At 36.0% G+C, this 16,878-nt stretch overlaps 1 protein-coding gene across 1 annotated transcript in view; it reads right to left on the bottom strand.

Moving 5' to 3' along the window:
• Window positions 1–939: 939 nt before the first annotated feature.
• Window positions 940–16,878, bottom strand: part of LOC105555115 (coiled-coil domain-containing protein 30-like) — a 44,610-nt gene continuing 28,671 nt past the window's right edge. Inside the window, exons 3-7 of the mRNA XM_012001909.1 lie at window positions 15,667–15,820; window positions 8,223–8,294; window positions 2,721–2,836; window positions 1,015–1,113; window positions 940–954 (exon numbers count right to left, since the gene is read on the bottom strand). Of these exons, the coding sequence (XP_011857299.1) occupies window positions 940–954; window positions 1,015–1,113; window positions 2,721–2,836; window positions 8,223–8,294; window positions 15,667–15,820 (456 nt within the window). The remainder of the gene's footprint in view (window positions 955–1,014; window positions 1,114–2,720; window positions 2,837–8,222; window positions 8,295–15,666; window positions 15,821–16,878) is intronic.

The raw sequence follows: 16,878 nt of genomic DNA, 5'->3' as shown, positions 1-16,878 counted from the left end.
AGGTGTGGTGGCTTATGCATGTAATCCCAGCACTTTAAGAAGTCAAAGATGGAGAATCACTTCAGGCCAGGTGTTTGAGACCAGCTTGGGCAACATAGTGAGATATCATCTCTAATATGTAAAAAACAAAATGAAACTACTTCTACAACTCAATAAAAAGAATACAAACCAGAAAGAGTGGTGCATGCCTGTAATCCCAACACTTTGGGAGGCAAGATTACCTGAGGCCAGGAGTTTGAGACTGGCCTGGACAACACAGTGAGACCTCATCTCTACAAAAAAGATTTTTTTAAATTAGCTGGGTGTGGTGCTGCATGCCTATAGTCCCAGCTACTTGAGAGGCTGGGGCAGGAGGATGGCTTGGGCCTGGAAGGTTGAGGCTTCAGCGAGCCAGGACTGGACCCCTGTACTCCAGCCTGGGCAACAGAGTGAGAATCTATCTCTAAAAATAATAATAATAATAAAAATAAAATTTTTTTAAGAATACAGACCACTCCACTGAAAACGTACAAAAGATTTGAACAGATGCTTCACAAAAGAATATATACATGGCCAAAACATATTCATGGTCATTAGACATGCTCAAAAGGCAAATTAAAACTACTATTTACTAGATAAACCCTGGCACTTGCATCAGTCTGTCTTGGGTTTGATTGCTTTGCTCACCACTTCAGAGGCTGATCATGCTGAATATAGTATATACTGTACACACTGGAGCCTACACCTTATTAGTTCTCCATGATACGCTCAAATTGGTTGTATCTTCATAAGATTCTTTTCAGAGAAACAATCTACTATATTCTCCAAATTAATTGTTCTTTATGAGGAAGAAGTGAACAGAAACACATCCCCTGTAGCCCTCTTTCCTCTTCCACTCTAATTAGCTGAGCAATAGAAAAAGACAGCCCAATAAGGAGAGTAGCAAATGATTAGCACCAATTACTCTAGTACGCTCTGTAAAAGTACAACTCAAAAATTAGAAATCAGAAAGAACAGAACTTTAAAATACCATACCTGTTCTCTCTGTTCACCACCCACAGTTTTTCCAGGGGAGTGCTCTTCAAGTTGCTTATTGTCTTGAGATTCACACACCTCTCCTTTAAGTCTTTCAACCTTAAATACAAAAGAAAACATCTTGTAGACTTCTCAATTTTTGTTTGGATAAATCATTGCTTTGTTTTTTAATTATACAAGTAACATACAAATACGCTGTCCTTGTAAAACTTCAACACATAGGTATACAGAATAAAAAACTGTATTTTCCTTGATATTACAACTGTTCCTCCCTTTCCAGAAATAACACTGCTTGGAATGTACCCTACCTGAACTTTTTCATGCATACACACATGTATTAAATATATAAATGGGTTAGATACATAAATTTACAAAGACTTAGACAACTTACCAATCTTCACTTATTTATTCATTCTTTTTATGATTGCATTTTTATTGTGGTAAAATACACATAACACAAAATGTACCATGTTAGCCATTTTTAAGTGTACAGTTCAGTGGCATTAAGCATCATTAAGCATATTATTAAGCACATTGTCAAGCACACTGTTGTGCCACCGTTACCACCATCCATCTCCAGAACGCTTCATCTTGCACTGAAACTCTATACCCATTAAACAATAACTCCCATTACTCCCTCTCCCCAGCCACTGGCAACCACCATTCTATTAATACTTTCTGTCTCTATGACTTTCACTACTCTAAGCATGTCATATAAGTGTAATCATATATTATTTGTCCTTTTGTGACTGGATTATTTCATTTAGAATAATGTCTTCAATGTTCATTCATGTTGCAGCATGTGTATGAATTTCTTTCCTTTTTAAGGCTGAATAATATTCCATTGTAAGGCTATACCACATTTTGCTTATCTGTTCCTCTATCAATGAGCATCTGAGCTGCTTCCACCTTTTGGCTATTGTGAATAATGCTGCTATGAATATGGATGTACAAATATATGTTTAAGTCTCTGTCTTCAATTCTCTGGGGCATATATCCAGAAGTGGAATTGTCAGACCACATGGTGATTCTATATTTAACTTTTAGAGTAACTGTTTTCCATGGTGACTGCACTATTTTAGATTCTCCCCAGCAATGCACAAAGGTTCCAATTTTTCCACACCAACATTTGTTATTCTCTCTTGTTTTGCTAGCAGTCATCCTGATGGGTCTTTAGTCATTCTTACAAAAAAAATTTCTAAAGCACTTAGTATTATGCCAGGTATTTTTGTGGACATTAGATATATGATTATTTAATGAATATAAACTAAAATTGAAGAGATGTATTTAAAATTTGGAAGTACATATTTTTAAAAATCAGTAAATTGCTAAGAAGAAATGGTTAAAAATATAAACAATTAAAGATTTAGTATTAATAATCTTAAACTTATCCAATATAATAGGGTAATATTTTCTATGTGGTGAACGTGTTAACTATAAACTATTATCTAATCCCTTATTTAAAAGATCCTAGATTTACATATAGCAACAATGTTGCTGTGTAGCATAGGTAGTTAAAATGTATAAAATGTAAGTACTGATAGAATATATCTAGGTCAAAGCATGGCATCCCGCTGAGATGTTACAGCCCCCAGTATTGGTCCCTGCTAAAGACCAACCTACATGTTGTATATCTGTGTTGCTTATGCTGTTGATTGTTATGGTAGACACATTTAAATAAGTTCTAAGAAGTAAATTAAACTTACCATTTCACCAAGCACCTTTTTTTCTGAGTCAAGTGATCGAACCCTATTTCTTAAAGCCAGAATTTCCTCATCCAGTCTCTGATTGTGTTCCTTTGCTTTCTGTAGGTCAGCTGCATCTAAAACAGAGAAGAACACAGTTTACTCAACTGGATCAAAGTTTTAGTTTTAGGGGCACTAACTCTAAAAACAAAGGAAGTGCTATTGCCTGCCCTTCTTGTTAGTCCTATCGTGTCTCTGCATATGTGGCTGGCTCTCTATGCAGGAGAGCCACAAGGCTCTCAAGTCTAGTCCTAGAATATTCTACCAACCCAAAGAAACAACAGAGAAAGTTTTATATTACTCACACCAGACCAATGAATTGGACTTTTTGAGTGAAGGGTTTCCAGCAATAGAGGTTCTTCTAGGACCTAGAATTTTAAAACAATTTAGCCTAGCTTAGCTTTTAAAAGTTAAATGACCAAAAAAATGGTCTTCCTACATGCCTTTCAGTCCTGTCTCTTTTACATACCTCCTAGTCCATTTGTTTACAAATCTATTCTTAGAATAATTCCATGCTGTAGCTTTACTGTAAATCTTGAAATTGTAAAGTGTTAACACCTTAACTTTTATTGATCACAAATGGAACATAGGCTTTTTGTTAATCAAGCTACATGGTTTTGTTCAAAGTGAATATTTTTATCCCACCTTCAGCTGGTACCGTGTCCCAAAATAATATTTTTAACACATAGTAAATATTTTCAGAAATATATATATATATTTATAGTAATATACAAACAGACAAAGTTGTGTTAAAAATATTTAACAACTGGTTAAGCATGCACCCTCATCTATAAGAATGTAGCTCTGAAGTAGAGTTCTAGAGAACATTTTGCTGTGCTAAATATTATCTCTTTAGTGGCTGGGAAGACATGGGGCTGGAAGGAGCTAAGACAATTAGGGCAGGTAGGAATGTTTAGAAGACTCAGGACAACAGCTAGTTATAAGTCAACACAGAATTATTCCAGTACCTTCACAACTTTACTGCCATACAAGTATATACCAGCTCACAGTAGTCCTGTGGGTACACACACACAAACTCCACAAATAAAAAACCCAAATGACATTATACCACACATCTTACTCTACAACTTACCTTATTCACTTGATAATATATCACAGAAATCTATTCATGTCAATGCACACTTGGCTCCATGTCATCTTTAATATCTGCAAAGTATGCTTTGTATAGTCACTTATTTAACAATCTATTATTGGTAAACATACTGCATTTAATTTTACTACCCAACAAGTTATTTCTTATTCTCTGTACTTCTTTGTTAACTGGCCACTTAAAAAAGTGGGAAGTATTCTCTCTTCTTCCATTTTCTGGAAGAAATTATATAAATTTAGTATTATTTATTCCTTAAATAATTCCTCTTATTAGAATTCACTAATGAAGCCATCTGAGCCTGGAGTCTTCCTCATGGGAAGATTTTTATTTTTATTTTTATTTTTATTTTTCATTTGAGTCCGTCTTGCTGTGCCCAGGCTGGAGTGCAGTGGTGCAATCTCACTGCAGCCTCCACCTCCTGGGTTCAAGTGATTCTCTTGCCTCAGCCTCCTGAGTAGCTGGGATTACAGGCATAGGCCACCACACCTGGCTAATTTTTGTATTTTTAGTAGAGACGGGGTTTCACCATGCTCGCCAGGCTGGTCTTGAACTCTTGACCTCAAGTGATTCACCCTCTCGGCCTCCCAAAGTGCTGGGATTACAGGCATGAGCCACCATGTCTGGCCCATGGGAAGGTTTTTAACTAAAAATTCTGTCTCTTTACATAGATTTAGAGCTATTTCTTCTCAGGTGAGGTTTGGTGGTTTGTGTCTTTTAAGGAATGTGTCCACGTCATCCAGGTCGTCAATTTATTGGCATAAAGTTTTTCATAATATTCCCATATTATCTTTTTATTCTGTAGAAATATTCTGTTATTTTTTATACTGGTAGTTTGTGAGTTCTCTCTTTTTTCATGACCAATCTAGTTAGAAGTTTGTCAATGTTGTTCTCTCTGAAGATGCAGCTCATGGTTCCACTGATTTACTCTATTGTGGTTCTGTTTTAGTTTTGTTGATTTTTTTTTTCTTTTTTGAGATGGAGTCTCGATCTGTCACCAGACTGGAGTGCAGTGGCACTATCTCGGGTCACTGCAACTTCTGCATCCCAGGTTCAAGCGACTCTCCTGCCTCAGCCTCCTGAGTTAGCTGGAATTACAAGCGTGCGCCACCACGCCCAGCTAATTTTTGTATTTTTAGTAGAGACGGGGTTTCACCATGTTGGCCAGGATGGTCTTGATCTCTTGACCTTGTGATCCACCTGCTTCAGCCTCCCAAAGTGCTGGGATTACAGGCGTGAGCCACCGTGCCCAGCCACTTTTGTTGATTTTAGCTCTTATTTTAATATCTCCTTCCTTCTGCATGCCTTGGATTTAATTTTCTCTTCTTATTCTGTTCTTATTCTTCTTATTATTATTATATTTAATTATTTTTTTTATTCTTATTCTGCTCACCTTATTCTGGGTTTCTGAGGTATAGACTCAGATTATTTTGAGTCCTTTCTTGATTTCTAATATAAGCATTAAATATTATAAAATTCCCTCTAAGTACTGATTTAGCTATGTCACAGAAATGATGATATTGTTGCAGTTTCATTTTCTTCAATTCAAAATATTTTCTAATATCTCTCTTAATTTTTTTCTCTGAAGGCATAGTCTTTTTATAAATATCTTTTTAGGCCAGGTGCAGTGGCTCACGCCTGTAATCCCAGCACTTAGGGAGGCTGAGGCGGGTGGATCACGAGGTCAGGAGTTCAAGATCAGCCTGGCCAACATGGTGAAACCCCGTCTCTACTAAAAATACAAAAATTAGCTGGGTGTGGTGGCAGGTTCCTGTAATCCCAGCTACTCGGGAGGCTGAGGCAGAGAACTGCTTGAACCTGGGAGGCAGAGGTTGCAGTGAGCCGAGATCATGCCACTATACTCCAGCCTGGGCAACAACATGAGAATCCATCTCAAAAAAAAAAAAAAAAAAAATTTGTAATTTCCAAATATTTCCAACTAACCTACTTCTGTTACCAATTTTTAGTTTAATTCCATTATAATCAGAGAACATAATTTGTATTTCATTTTTTTCAGAGAGATTTACTTTATGGCCCAGGATGGCCTCTCTTTTTTAAATTTTGAACTTTAAATAGATTCTTGGACCAGTGCTTCATATCCATCAGCTAATTCGACTTTAGGACCTGTCTCATCCCCAGTAGCTTTTCCAGAACAATTACCTTCATGAATTTTCCCCAACCAAACTTGGGTATCTTCAGCATTTTTACTTTTCTAATAAAGACATCATGGAGAAGATAACTAGATTGGCAAAGCTTTTCTCTTTTCCAGTGCTGTCTGGAATCAATCTATTGACCACTTCTTTCAAGTCATTCGCACCTTTCAGGTCATAATTTCCATCATCTTCTTCTGGATTTTGCAGACCTGTTGGTGCTGAGCATAAGAGGCCTTCTGTGTCAGATTGTTGTGCTTTTTAGTAAAATCAACACAGAATAGATGAAACAAATAATCATCAGTAGTCTTGACATCAGCGTGAGGTTCAATCATGGTCTGCCTTTTTTTGACAATGGAACACATTTTGTCACGGGTAAATCTATGCCCTGGAAGTTAGTCAGTTTTTGTCCTGAACATCTTCAGCATCAGCTTGAATTTTCTAAACGCAACTTCATCATTCTGCAGATCAGCAAGACTCACTTCAAACACACGACCCCTGAGGCTATTAGATGCAATTTTGGTTCCTTGAGTCCTGGTGACTAGCGTCTCTCCAATATTTCTTATATTGAACATAGCGAGTGCTTTTACATCACACCAATCTTTCTTAGAAAATGGATCAACCACTTTATTTTTGGCTCCCTTTTTGCTACCTTTCATAAGGTGCTTGTTCTTGCCAACAGCCGTGGTGCTGCTCACAGAGCCAAAGGCTACATGAGATGTTTTGATACAGGCATGCAATGCGTAATAATCATGTCATGGAAAATGGGTTATCCATCCCCTCAAGTATTTATCCTTTGTGTTACAAACAATCCAATTATACTCTTTAAGTTATTTTAAAATGTACAATTAAATTATTATTGACTGTAGTCACCCTGTTGTGCTATCAAATACTAGATTTTATTCACTCTTTCTTTTTTTACCCATTAGCCATTCCCTGCCTCCCGCTGAAACTGCCCCTCTACTCTCCTTCCCAGCCTCTGGTAACAATCTTTCTGCTCTCTATGTCGGTGAGTTCAACTGTTTTGATTTTTAGATTCCACATATAAGTGAGAGCATGCAATGTTTGTCTTTCTGTGCCTGGCTTATTTCTGTTAGCATAATGACCTCCAGTTCCACCAGGATGGTCTCTCTTGGTGAATGTTTCATGGGTATATGAAAAGAATGTGTGTTCTGTTTCTATAAATATCAATTAGGTCATTTTGATTGCTAGTATTTTTAGGGCTTTTATATCCCTACTGATTTATTTCTGTTTACTTGTTCTATTAATTACTAAAAAAGCAGTATTCATTTTATAATTGTACTCATATATTTTTAAAAGGAGGGATGCCTAGTTGTAGAATTATTTAAAAACTGGTAAACATATTTAAAAATTTTTTAGCTGTTACCATTCAAATATTCAAATTTCATTATATTATTGCTAACTGGTAGCATTTTTATATAGGCAAGCTAGGGTCAGATTAATTCACCACTGATTCAAGCTTACTGGCTTCCCAGTGAACAAATATGTATAAAGTATTGTTAAATGCATTATAAAGTATATTGGTATCAGTGGTCCCAGTAAAAGATGCATGATTTGTGTTGATCACAGGTTTGGGAGTCAGACATACAAAGATTCAAATACCAGCTCGGGTACTTATTGTAGCTATTGGATAACTCACTTAACTTTGCCATGACTCAGTTTGCTTACCTAAGAAAAGGGGATACTACTACTCACTACTTGGAACTGCTATGAGGATTAGATGAGATATGTGTATTCAGGGTAGTATGGCCACAGACTGTTGTGAAGATTAGAGATAAAGCATGTGAAGTGCCTGGCAGAGTACCTGTCACTTAGTAAGCACTTAGTACCTGTCACTATTAAATGGTAGTAGTAGTGGAAGTAATAATAACAGTAGTAGCAACAGCAATAACAGTAGTAGTACTCATTATTTTAATTCCAAAATATTATTATTTTAAAACCTATTATTAATGTATATTATATTATTTCTTAATGTATTATTATTAAATAATAATTTTTTAAAAAATTTATTCTTTTGAGATGGGGTCTTGCATTATTGCCCAGGCTGGAATGCAGTGGCACAGACATGGCTCACTGCAACCTCCAACTCCTAGGCCCAAGCCTCCCAAGTCTTTGGGACTGCAGGCATGTACCACCGTTCTTGGCTACTAAATAATAACTATTATATCTTCTAGAATGACTTACCATTTTCTTTCTGCTTTACCAAATTTTCCTTCAATTTGTCAATTTCTAGTTGAGCCTTCTTAAGCGCAGAATCTACAAAAAGAAACAAAATATTTGTATAAGGAACAAATGATTCGTATAATAATTAAATTTCCAATGACTCTCTCTCTCTGGAACACTTTCTTTCACCTGGCTACTGCCCTGGAGTTTCTGCTTAAATGTCAGCTCCTCAGGGAATTTTCCCAGACTTCCCTCTTAGAGTTCCTACTGCACCCTATATTTAGCCCTATCCCTGCTTATCTGATCTCGTAATTGTCTTTCCCTAATAGTTTCCTCCATCAGATTTCATGATTAAGAGGAATTTAAACCACTGTAAACAATGGGAAAAGCCGAAAGTTTTTAGGCATGGTACTACCAGTTTAGTGAAAAGAAACTACACCCAGAAAAAAGTAAAAATAATTCCTGCAATCAGTCATATTTAGAATTTTGCCAATAGCTGCTAGAAATATCAAAATAACAAAATTTCAGGAAATAGCTTTTGATACTATGCGAGAATTGTATAAGGATGGCACAATGATATTTAGGAAGACATGACGCATTGGAGTCTATTTGATTTGGGTTCTCTACTTCAGGTTTTATCCCTTTGTCTCCTGTGGTCTCCTCATCACCAGCAATATTGCTGGTGGATCTCCTATATTATCAGAATGAAGAACCTCCCAGAAGTAAGAGACTAACATGAATTTTATAACAGGTCACTTCTAACCACAGAGTGAGTTCATCAGCACAATTGTGAAGGTTTTATTATTACATCTGTTAACACTCAGTTCTTTAGAGTAAATCCCAGGATAACCTACCAGATTCACCTAAAACTGTATTCCTAATTATAGCAATACTATTACTACTACTGTTACCATAGCAGCAACTAGCAGTGCCAGATATATGTATCATCATAACAAAGCTGCAAAGTAGATATTCATGCTTCCATTTTATAGATGAGATAAGCAAGACTCAGAAAAGTTAAGCAACTTGCTTAACATTACACAACTAGTAAACGGTATGACTGGGATGTGAACCTAGGTCTGTTTACACTGAGCCAGAGATGTAAAAATAGCTTCTGTTTTACTAAAAGAACAGTTTTCCAAATGTATTCCTCTATGGAAGAAGGAGAGAAAGTAAAGTGAGGGCAGGTGGAAAGGATATTCTACAAAGAGGGAATAACATGAGTAATACAGGAGGTAGCACAGAACAAAGGAGACGACATAGGAGGAGACACTGAGTAGTTCAGGAACTACATATAGTCTAATACTGCCCAGTCTGTAGTGCAGAGAATTAGGGAAGTGTGGGATATGAGCTGAATACATAGGCAGAGGCCAAACCAGAAAGACCTTATTTGCTATACAAGAGAGCTCAGAATTTATTATGTGAACAGGGGCTTCCTAACTGTATTCTGTGAACCTCAGAGTTCTGAAGAGGTACTTCAGGTGTTCTGAAAACATTTGACTTAATTGCTATTTGAAAAAAAAAAAAAACTATTTTTGGAATAGCACACATAGTGAAGTATATTGCTCCAAATTTAAATAATATCGGACTACCAAATTTATTAACTTGTATCGTCAGGTTAGTTTCTGCCATGTTTGTGAAGATACTTGAAAACTATAGCTTTCTGGGGTTGGGCACAGTGGTTCACACCTATACAACACTTGGGAGGCTGAGGCATAAGGATTGCTTGAGGTCAGGAGTTTGAGACCAGCCTGGGCAAGTAAAACCCCCTTCTCTACAAAAGATTTAAAAATCAGCCAACTGTGGCACTACACGCCTACAGTCCTAGCTACTCATGAGACTGAGGCAGGAGGATCACTTGAACCCAGGAACTCAGTGAGTGAGTGATGATCATGCCACTGTACTCCAATTTGGGCAACAGAGTGAAACCCTATCTCTAAAAAAAGAAAGAAAAAAAAAAAAGAGAAAATTGTAGCTAGTTGTAGCTTTCCAATAGTCCTCTTAAACCAGTAATATTTCTAAAATTGTATTGGTTGTAACTGTTCTTGAGATCTCTCTATCAGATTAACAGTTTTACTTTCTTAGTGTATTTCTAAGTCTCTTTCTAAGTCTGGTTAGCATAGATTAAAAAAAAAAACTTTTTTACTGATGGAAAATTTCATATACATACAAAAGTAGCTAGAACAGAGTTATGGTAATACCTACATCCATCACCCAGTTTTTAACAATCACCAACTCACGGTCAATCTTGTTTCACTTATACCCTTACCTATTATATTAATTTTCTAATGTTGTATAACAAATTACCACAAACTTAGTGGCTTACAACAGCATCCATCTACTAGTTCACAGTTCTCTAGGTCAGGAGTCTGGGCATGGTGTGCCTGAGTTCTGTGATCAAAGTCTTACAAGGCTGAAATCAGGCTGTTGGCCAGGCTATGTTTCTCTCTGAAGGCTCTGGAGAAGAATTCATTTCCAATCTGATTCAGCTTGTTAGCTGAATTCAGTCCTTGAGGGTGTAAGACTGAGGTCCCCATCTCCTTGCTGACTGTCAGTTGGAGGTCTCTCTTGGCTCTTGGAGGCTGCCTGCATTCTTTGTCACGTGATCTTCTCCATCTTCAAAGTCATTATTTCTTTTTTTAAGTCATTAATGAAGAGTCTCCCTCATGTTAAATCCCTCTTGCACTTCAAATCTTTTTTGCCACGAAATGTCCTGACTCTTTCAAGAGCTCACCTGATTAGATCAGGCTCATGCAAGAAAATCTCCCTTCTTTAAAGTCAGTTGGTTTGGGACCATAACTACACTTACAAAATCTCTTCACAGCAGCATCTAGATTGTATTTTGTTGAATCACTGGGAAAAAATGTGTATATACCGGGGGTGGGGCTCTTGGAAGCCACCTTAGATTTTCACCTAATATACTTATTTCCCCCAGTTCTTATATTTTTAACAGCTTTATTGAGGTACAGTTTACATACCTTAAAAATGACTTATTTCAAGTGGACAATTCAATGGTTTTTAGTATATCTACAGGTATGCCACTATCACAATCGAATTTTAGAACATTTCCATCACCCTATTAAGAAAATCATACCCACTTAGTCCCAATTCTCATCCCTAGCCCTAGACAACCACTAATCTACTTTCCTTTTTTTTTTTTTTTTTTTTTTTTTTGAGACAGGGTATCACTATGTTGCTCAGGTTGGACTCAAACTCATAGGCTAGGTGATTCTTCTGCCTCAGCCTCCCAAGTGGCAAGTAGTTGGGGACATAGGCATGTGTTACTGTGCCCAGCTATGCCAATCTACTTCCTATCTCTATAGGATTGCCTTTTATGTGCATTTCATCTCAGTGGAATCACACAATACATGATCTTTTGCATCTGACTTCTTTCACTTAGCTTGTTTTTGAGATTCATCAATGTAGCAGGTATAAGTACTTCCTTCCTTCCTTTTTACTGGCAGATAGTATTATATCATATGAGTATCAGGAGTCCTCAAGATCACCCCCAGATTTGGTGATATGCTAAGAGGACTCACAAGACTCAACATATGTTCATACTCAAAGCTAAGATTTCCTACAGCAAAAAGATGAAGCAAAATCAAAAAGATGAAGCAAAGGGAAAGGATGCACAGGGCAAAGGCCAGAAGAAACCAGGAACAAGCTTCCAAGAGTCTGCTCCCAGTGGAGTCACACAGGATATGTCTCCAGCAGTAAACTGTGACAATACATGTAAAATGTTGTCTACCTGGGAAGCTCATGAAAGACTCAGCACCTAAGGTTTTGTTGAGGGCTGGTCACACACACACTTTCTGCCTAGCATATACCAAGACTCTTAAAGGAAAGCAGGTATTCTGCATGGACCACATTGTATAAACAGCTTAGGTACAGTGAGCCACTATTGGTTAAGGAATGGTGGAAACCCTCCCAAAATCCAAGTTCTCAGATGTCAACCAGATGCTTGTGACTGTTATAGCAGTCCTTTCTCTAAGGATAGCAGCAGTGTTGGATGTGCTGTTAGCTACTTTCTGCCCAGTATGGATATACTGCATTTTGTTTATCAGTTCACCAATTGACAGACATTTTGGTTATTTCTAACTCTTGGCTATTGTAACTAATAGTGCTATGAACATTTACATACAAGTCTGTGTTTCTCCTGGGTAGATAGCTAGGAATGGAATTTCTGGGTTGTGTTTAATATTTTGAGAAACTGTTAAATGTTTTCCAAAGTATCTTCACTATCTTACCTTCTTACCAGCAATGTATAAGGGTTTTAATGTTTCCACATCCTTGCCAACAATTGTCACTGTCTGTCTTGTTTAGCACAGCCGTTCTAGTGGGTATGAAGTAGACTCTCATTGTGGTTTTGCTTTGCACTTCCCTAATAACTAATGGTATCGAACATCATTTTTTTAATCGACAAATAATAATTATATACGTTTATGGGGTACAATGTAATGTTTTGACATATGTTTATATTGTGGGGTGATTAAATCAAGTTCATTAACACATCTACCACGTCACATACCTATCAATTTTTGTGATGGGAGGTGCTGAGCATCTTTTCATGTGCCTGTTGGTCATTCACATATCTTCTTCCTGGAAATGTCTTTTCAAATCCTTTGCCCGTGTTTTTTCTTTAAGACAGGGTCTCACTCTGTCACCCAGGCTGGAAAGCAGTAACAATCATTGCCCACTGCAGCCTTAAACTCCTGGGCTCAAGCCATCCTTCCACCTCAGCCTCCCAAGTAGCTAGGACTACAGGCACATGTCATGACGCCCAGCCCCTTTGCTCATTTTTAAATTGGGCTGTCTTTTAATTATTAAATTGTAAGAATTTGTTACATATTCTGGATATAAGATCCATATCAAACACGATTCACAAATATTTTCTTCTAGTCTGTGAGTTGTCTTTTCACTTTCTGATGGTATGTTTTAAAGTGTAAAGGTTTTAAATTTTGATTTAGTCCAATGTATTAGTTTTTCTCTTCACTTTTGCTTTTGGTGTCATATTTAATGTATCACTGCTTAACCCAAGATCATGAAGATGTATTCCTTGTTTTCTTCTAATAGTTTTATAGTTTTAACTTACATTTAGCTCTGCAATCCATTTTGAATTAATTTTTGTGTAGCTGTAGAGACCTGTATTATTTTGAAGCAAATCCTAGACATCATTTCATTCACTTATGAATGTTTCACTATATATCTCTAAAAAATAAGAACTATTTTTTAACAAAAATTTAACAATTCTTTAATTCATATGTCTAGCAAGTGTTCAAATTTCAAATTGTTTTATAAATGTTAAAAATTTGAATCAGGATTCAATAAAGGCCACACATCATAATTGGTTAATAAGTCTCTTAAATCTTTAAAAATTCATCTTTTTTCTTGATATTCATTTGTCAAGGAATAAATATTTTATATGAATTCTTTTTCATTCTTGAAAAAATTATCATTGAAAAAATTTTTCATTTTCATCCAAATTTTATGATGTGATAGTGAGTTAAAGAATAAACTAAAGAGAGCTAAAGGGATTTATTTTAAAAAGAGTTTGTTGAAAGAAACAAGCTAATACTTGGGAAACACTGTCATATTACACATGCCTAGCTACAAATTCTGCTGTAAGTGGATGACTCAGGAAGTTACAGATGGTGCACACATTGATACTGCACACAACATTCCAAAAGGACTTGCTAATTCAGCTTCCTAAAAGTCCTAACAGACTCACTGTAGAGGTGGCTTTCAATTGATACGTTTGGGATTTACCCTACAGAGCAACTGCTGATAGAAGAGATTGCTATGTGATTGTGTTGTGTTGTGTCCAAATATAACCACTATGGGTGCTGAATATCCTGCTTTTCCTTTTTCCTCTTGTATTGCAAGCAGCAAATATTGCTTCTCATCACGCTCATGTGGCCAAATTTATTTTCTTTTTAAATTGTGTTTACTGATAAATTGCATACAGTAAAATTCACCCTTTTAAGTGTATAGTTTGATGAATTCTGACAAATATGTACAATTGTATATCCACCAACCCAAACAGGATATGGAACATTTCCATCATTCTGAAAAGTTATTTGTGTCCACTGTTTAAAATGTATTTATAAAAAATTTACATCCTGATATTCTGTTTTTTTATTATTTGTTATTAATCACACAGTTTGGCGTAATCATTGTTGTTTTATACATTTAACATTTTTAATGTTTATGATTCTGAAGTAACCTATATATTGTATTTGTAAAAGAATCAGTCACGGATTAAAAATATAGAAAGGAGATAATTATAATTTAAAAATTTTATACTAAATTCTAGATAAAGCAAAGATGTAAATATAAACAATAAAAGTACCCCCCCCAAAACCAGGGTAAATATCTTCAATAATCTTGTAGTGAAGAAAAGGCTTTAAACATGAAAACTCAGAAGGCATAAAGAATAATTCACTTAAACCCAACTTGATCAATATTAGCATTTATAGTAAAAAAAATAACAACAACAACATAACATTTATAACCAACAAAAGGCTGATATCCACAATATATAAAGAACTCCCACAAATAAATAAAATAGGAAAAATATACAAGAGACTTGAGCAGGAACTTCACAAAGTTGTATATCCAAATGAGTAACAACAACAACAACAAACATACGAAAAGATTTTCAACTTAATTAGCAGTCAGGGAATACCAATTAAAGCAACACTTAAATACCACTATGCACTCAACATAAAAGGTGAAGTGAATAAGACCGATAGTACCAAGTATTGAAAACCAAGGTGGAGGAACTAAAATCTCACATACAATTGAAGAAAGCTTAAATTAGTATAACTACCTTGGAAGACCAAAGTAGAACCTGCCCATAACCCTTGGATTCAGTAATTCTACTCTTACCACAATCAGAAATGTGTAATAAGCACACTGAGACATATACCAAAATGTTTATAGCAGCAATATTTATAATAGACAAAAACTGACAACACAATTGTCCATCAGTAGAACAGATAGATTGTAGTATGTTTATTAATGAAATATTATAAACAGCAGAGTGAACAAACAACTGCTACATATAACAAAATGAATGAATCTTGTAAGACTGAGCAGGAGAAGCAAACCTTAGAAGGCATACTGCATGTAGTCAAACACAGAAACTGCATTCAAAGTCAGGACAGTAGTTACTCTGAAGGAGGAGGAAGGATGTAGAGACAGAGAGAAGGAACACAGCGGGCTTCTGAGAGGCTGGGAATTTCTTGTGGTGAGTGGTAAACACTTATGAGTTGTGAACTTTTGGTAGATATGTTTGGGCTTTGACAAAAATTCCTAGCATGGTAGAAAACGAGGCTGTTCATCACTTCTATGTGTTTATCTTAAAGACTTTTTTCTCAGTGTTTTTTTTCTCATGTTCCACCCTGAGATGAGACCAGTACAGTTAAAGCATGATCAGAAATGGTCATCTGAAACCACAGCTTACCTAATTTACACTGTTCTTTCTCCTTCACTTGTAGTTCATCAGTGAGTCTTTGAATCTCTTCATGGGCCACCCCTAACTTCTTTGCTACTTGTTCCATTCCTTTTCCTAGGTAGTTTTGTGATGTTTTGTCTTTTTCCAGGTCTTCATTATGAGACTGAAATAAAACTTCTGTTAGTAATAAAACAAAGAGCAAATGTACTCTCATGACATTTTGCTATTTTCTATTAATGTTTTAAAGAAAATTAGCAAACAATATCTATGTGTATTTCTGTGTGTGTGTGTGTGTGTGTGTGTGTGTGTGTATTTCTTTTCTTAGGTTGAACCAAACAAAACTGGTAATATTTGATTGTTTTTACTTATGAAAATGCAGTTTCATATGGTTCAACCTAACATCCAAGACATATAAGCGTATTGTTATATTGCTTTGCAGTATTTTTTATTCATATACATTTTTACATAGTCATAATACTAATACATGTACAAGTTTCTGTCTGGCTTTTTAAATTTAACATTATACAGGAACACCTCTTTGTAAATTCCTGTACAGATTTTGTAATGACAATTTTTTTTTTTTTTTTGAGATGGAGCCTCGCCCGGTCACCCAGGTTAGAGTGCAATGATGCAATCTCAGCTTACTGTAACCTCCGCCTCCCAGGTTCAAGCGATTCTCCTACCTCAGACTCCCAAATAGCTGGGATTACAGGCACGCACCACCACGACCAGCTCATTTTTTGTATCTTTAGTAGAGATGTGATTTCACTATGTTAGCCAAGCTAATCTCGAACTCCTGACCTCATGATCTGCCCACCTTGGCCTTCCAAAGTGCTGGGATTACAGGCATGAGCCACTGCGCCCAGCTTGTAATGATAATTTTTAAAGGCTGTATTGTGTTCCAGCATGGCTATAATATTATTTCTGTCTCACTTAAAAATTTGGATAGCTTCCGATTTTTGCTATTGAAAATAATACTGTGATGTACAGTCTAATCTTGGGTTATCTCCCATGCTTAAATTCATAGTGTACACTTTATTCACCAGACTTACCTATTAATAACATTTCTCTAGATCAAAAACATTAAATTCCATGAACAGAATTGAATATATTTAAAATAATGTACTATATACTCTAAAGAACTCCTTAAAAGGTGAACTACAAACATATTTGTAAATAAAAAATATGTATAGTCCCAAGGTGATTTTTTTTTTTTTTTTT

The sequence above is a fragment of the Mandrillus leucophaeus genome, unplaced genomic scaffold (genome assembly GCF_000951045.1).
Source record: "Mandrillus leucophaeus isolate KB7577 unplaced genomic scaffold, Mleu.le_1.0 Scaffold67, whole genome shotgun sequence".
NCBI classification, from domain to species: domain Eukaryota; kingdom Metazoa; phylum Chordata; class Mammalia; order Primates; family Cercopithecidae; genus Mandrillus; species Mandrillus leucophaeus.
This window is presented reverse-complemented; position numbering and strand designations above follow the sequence as displayed.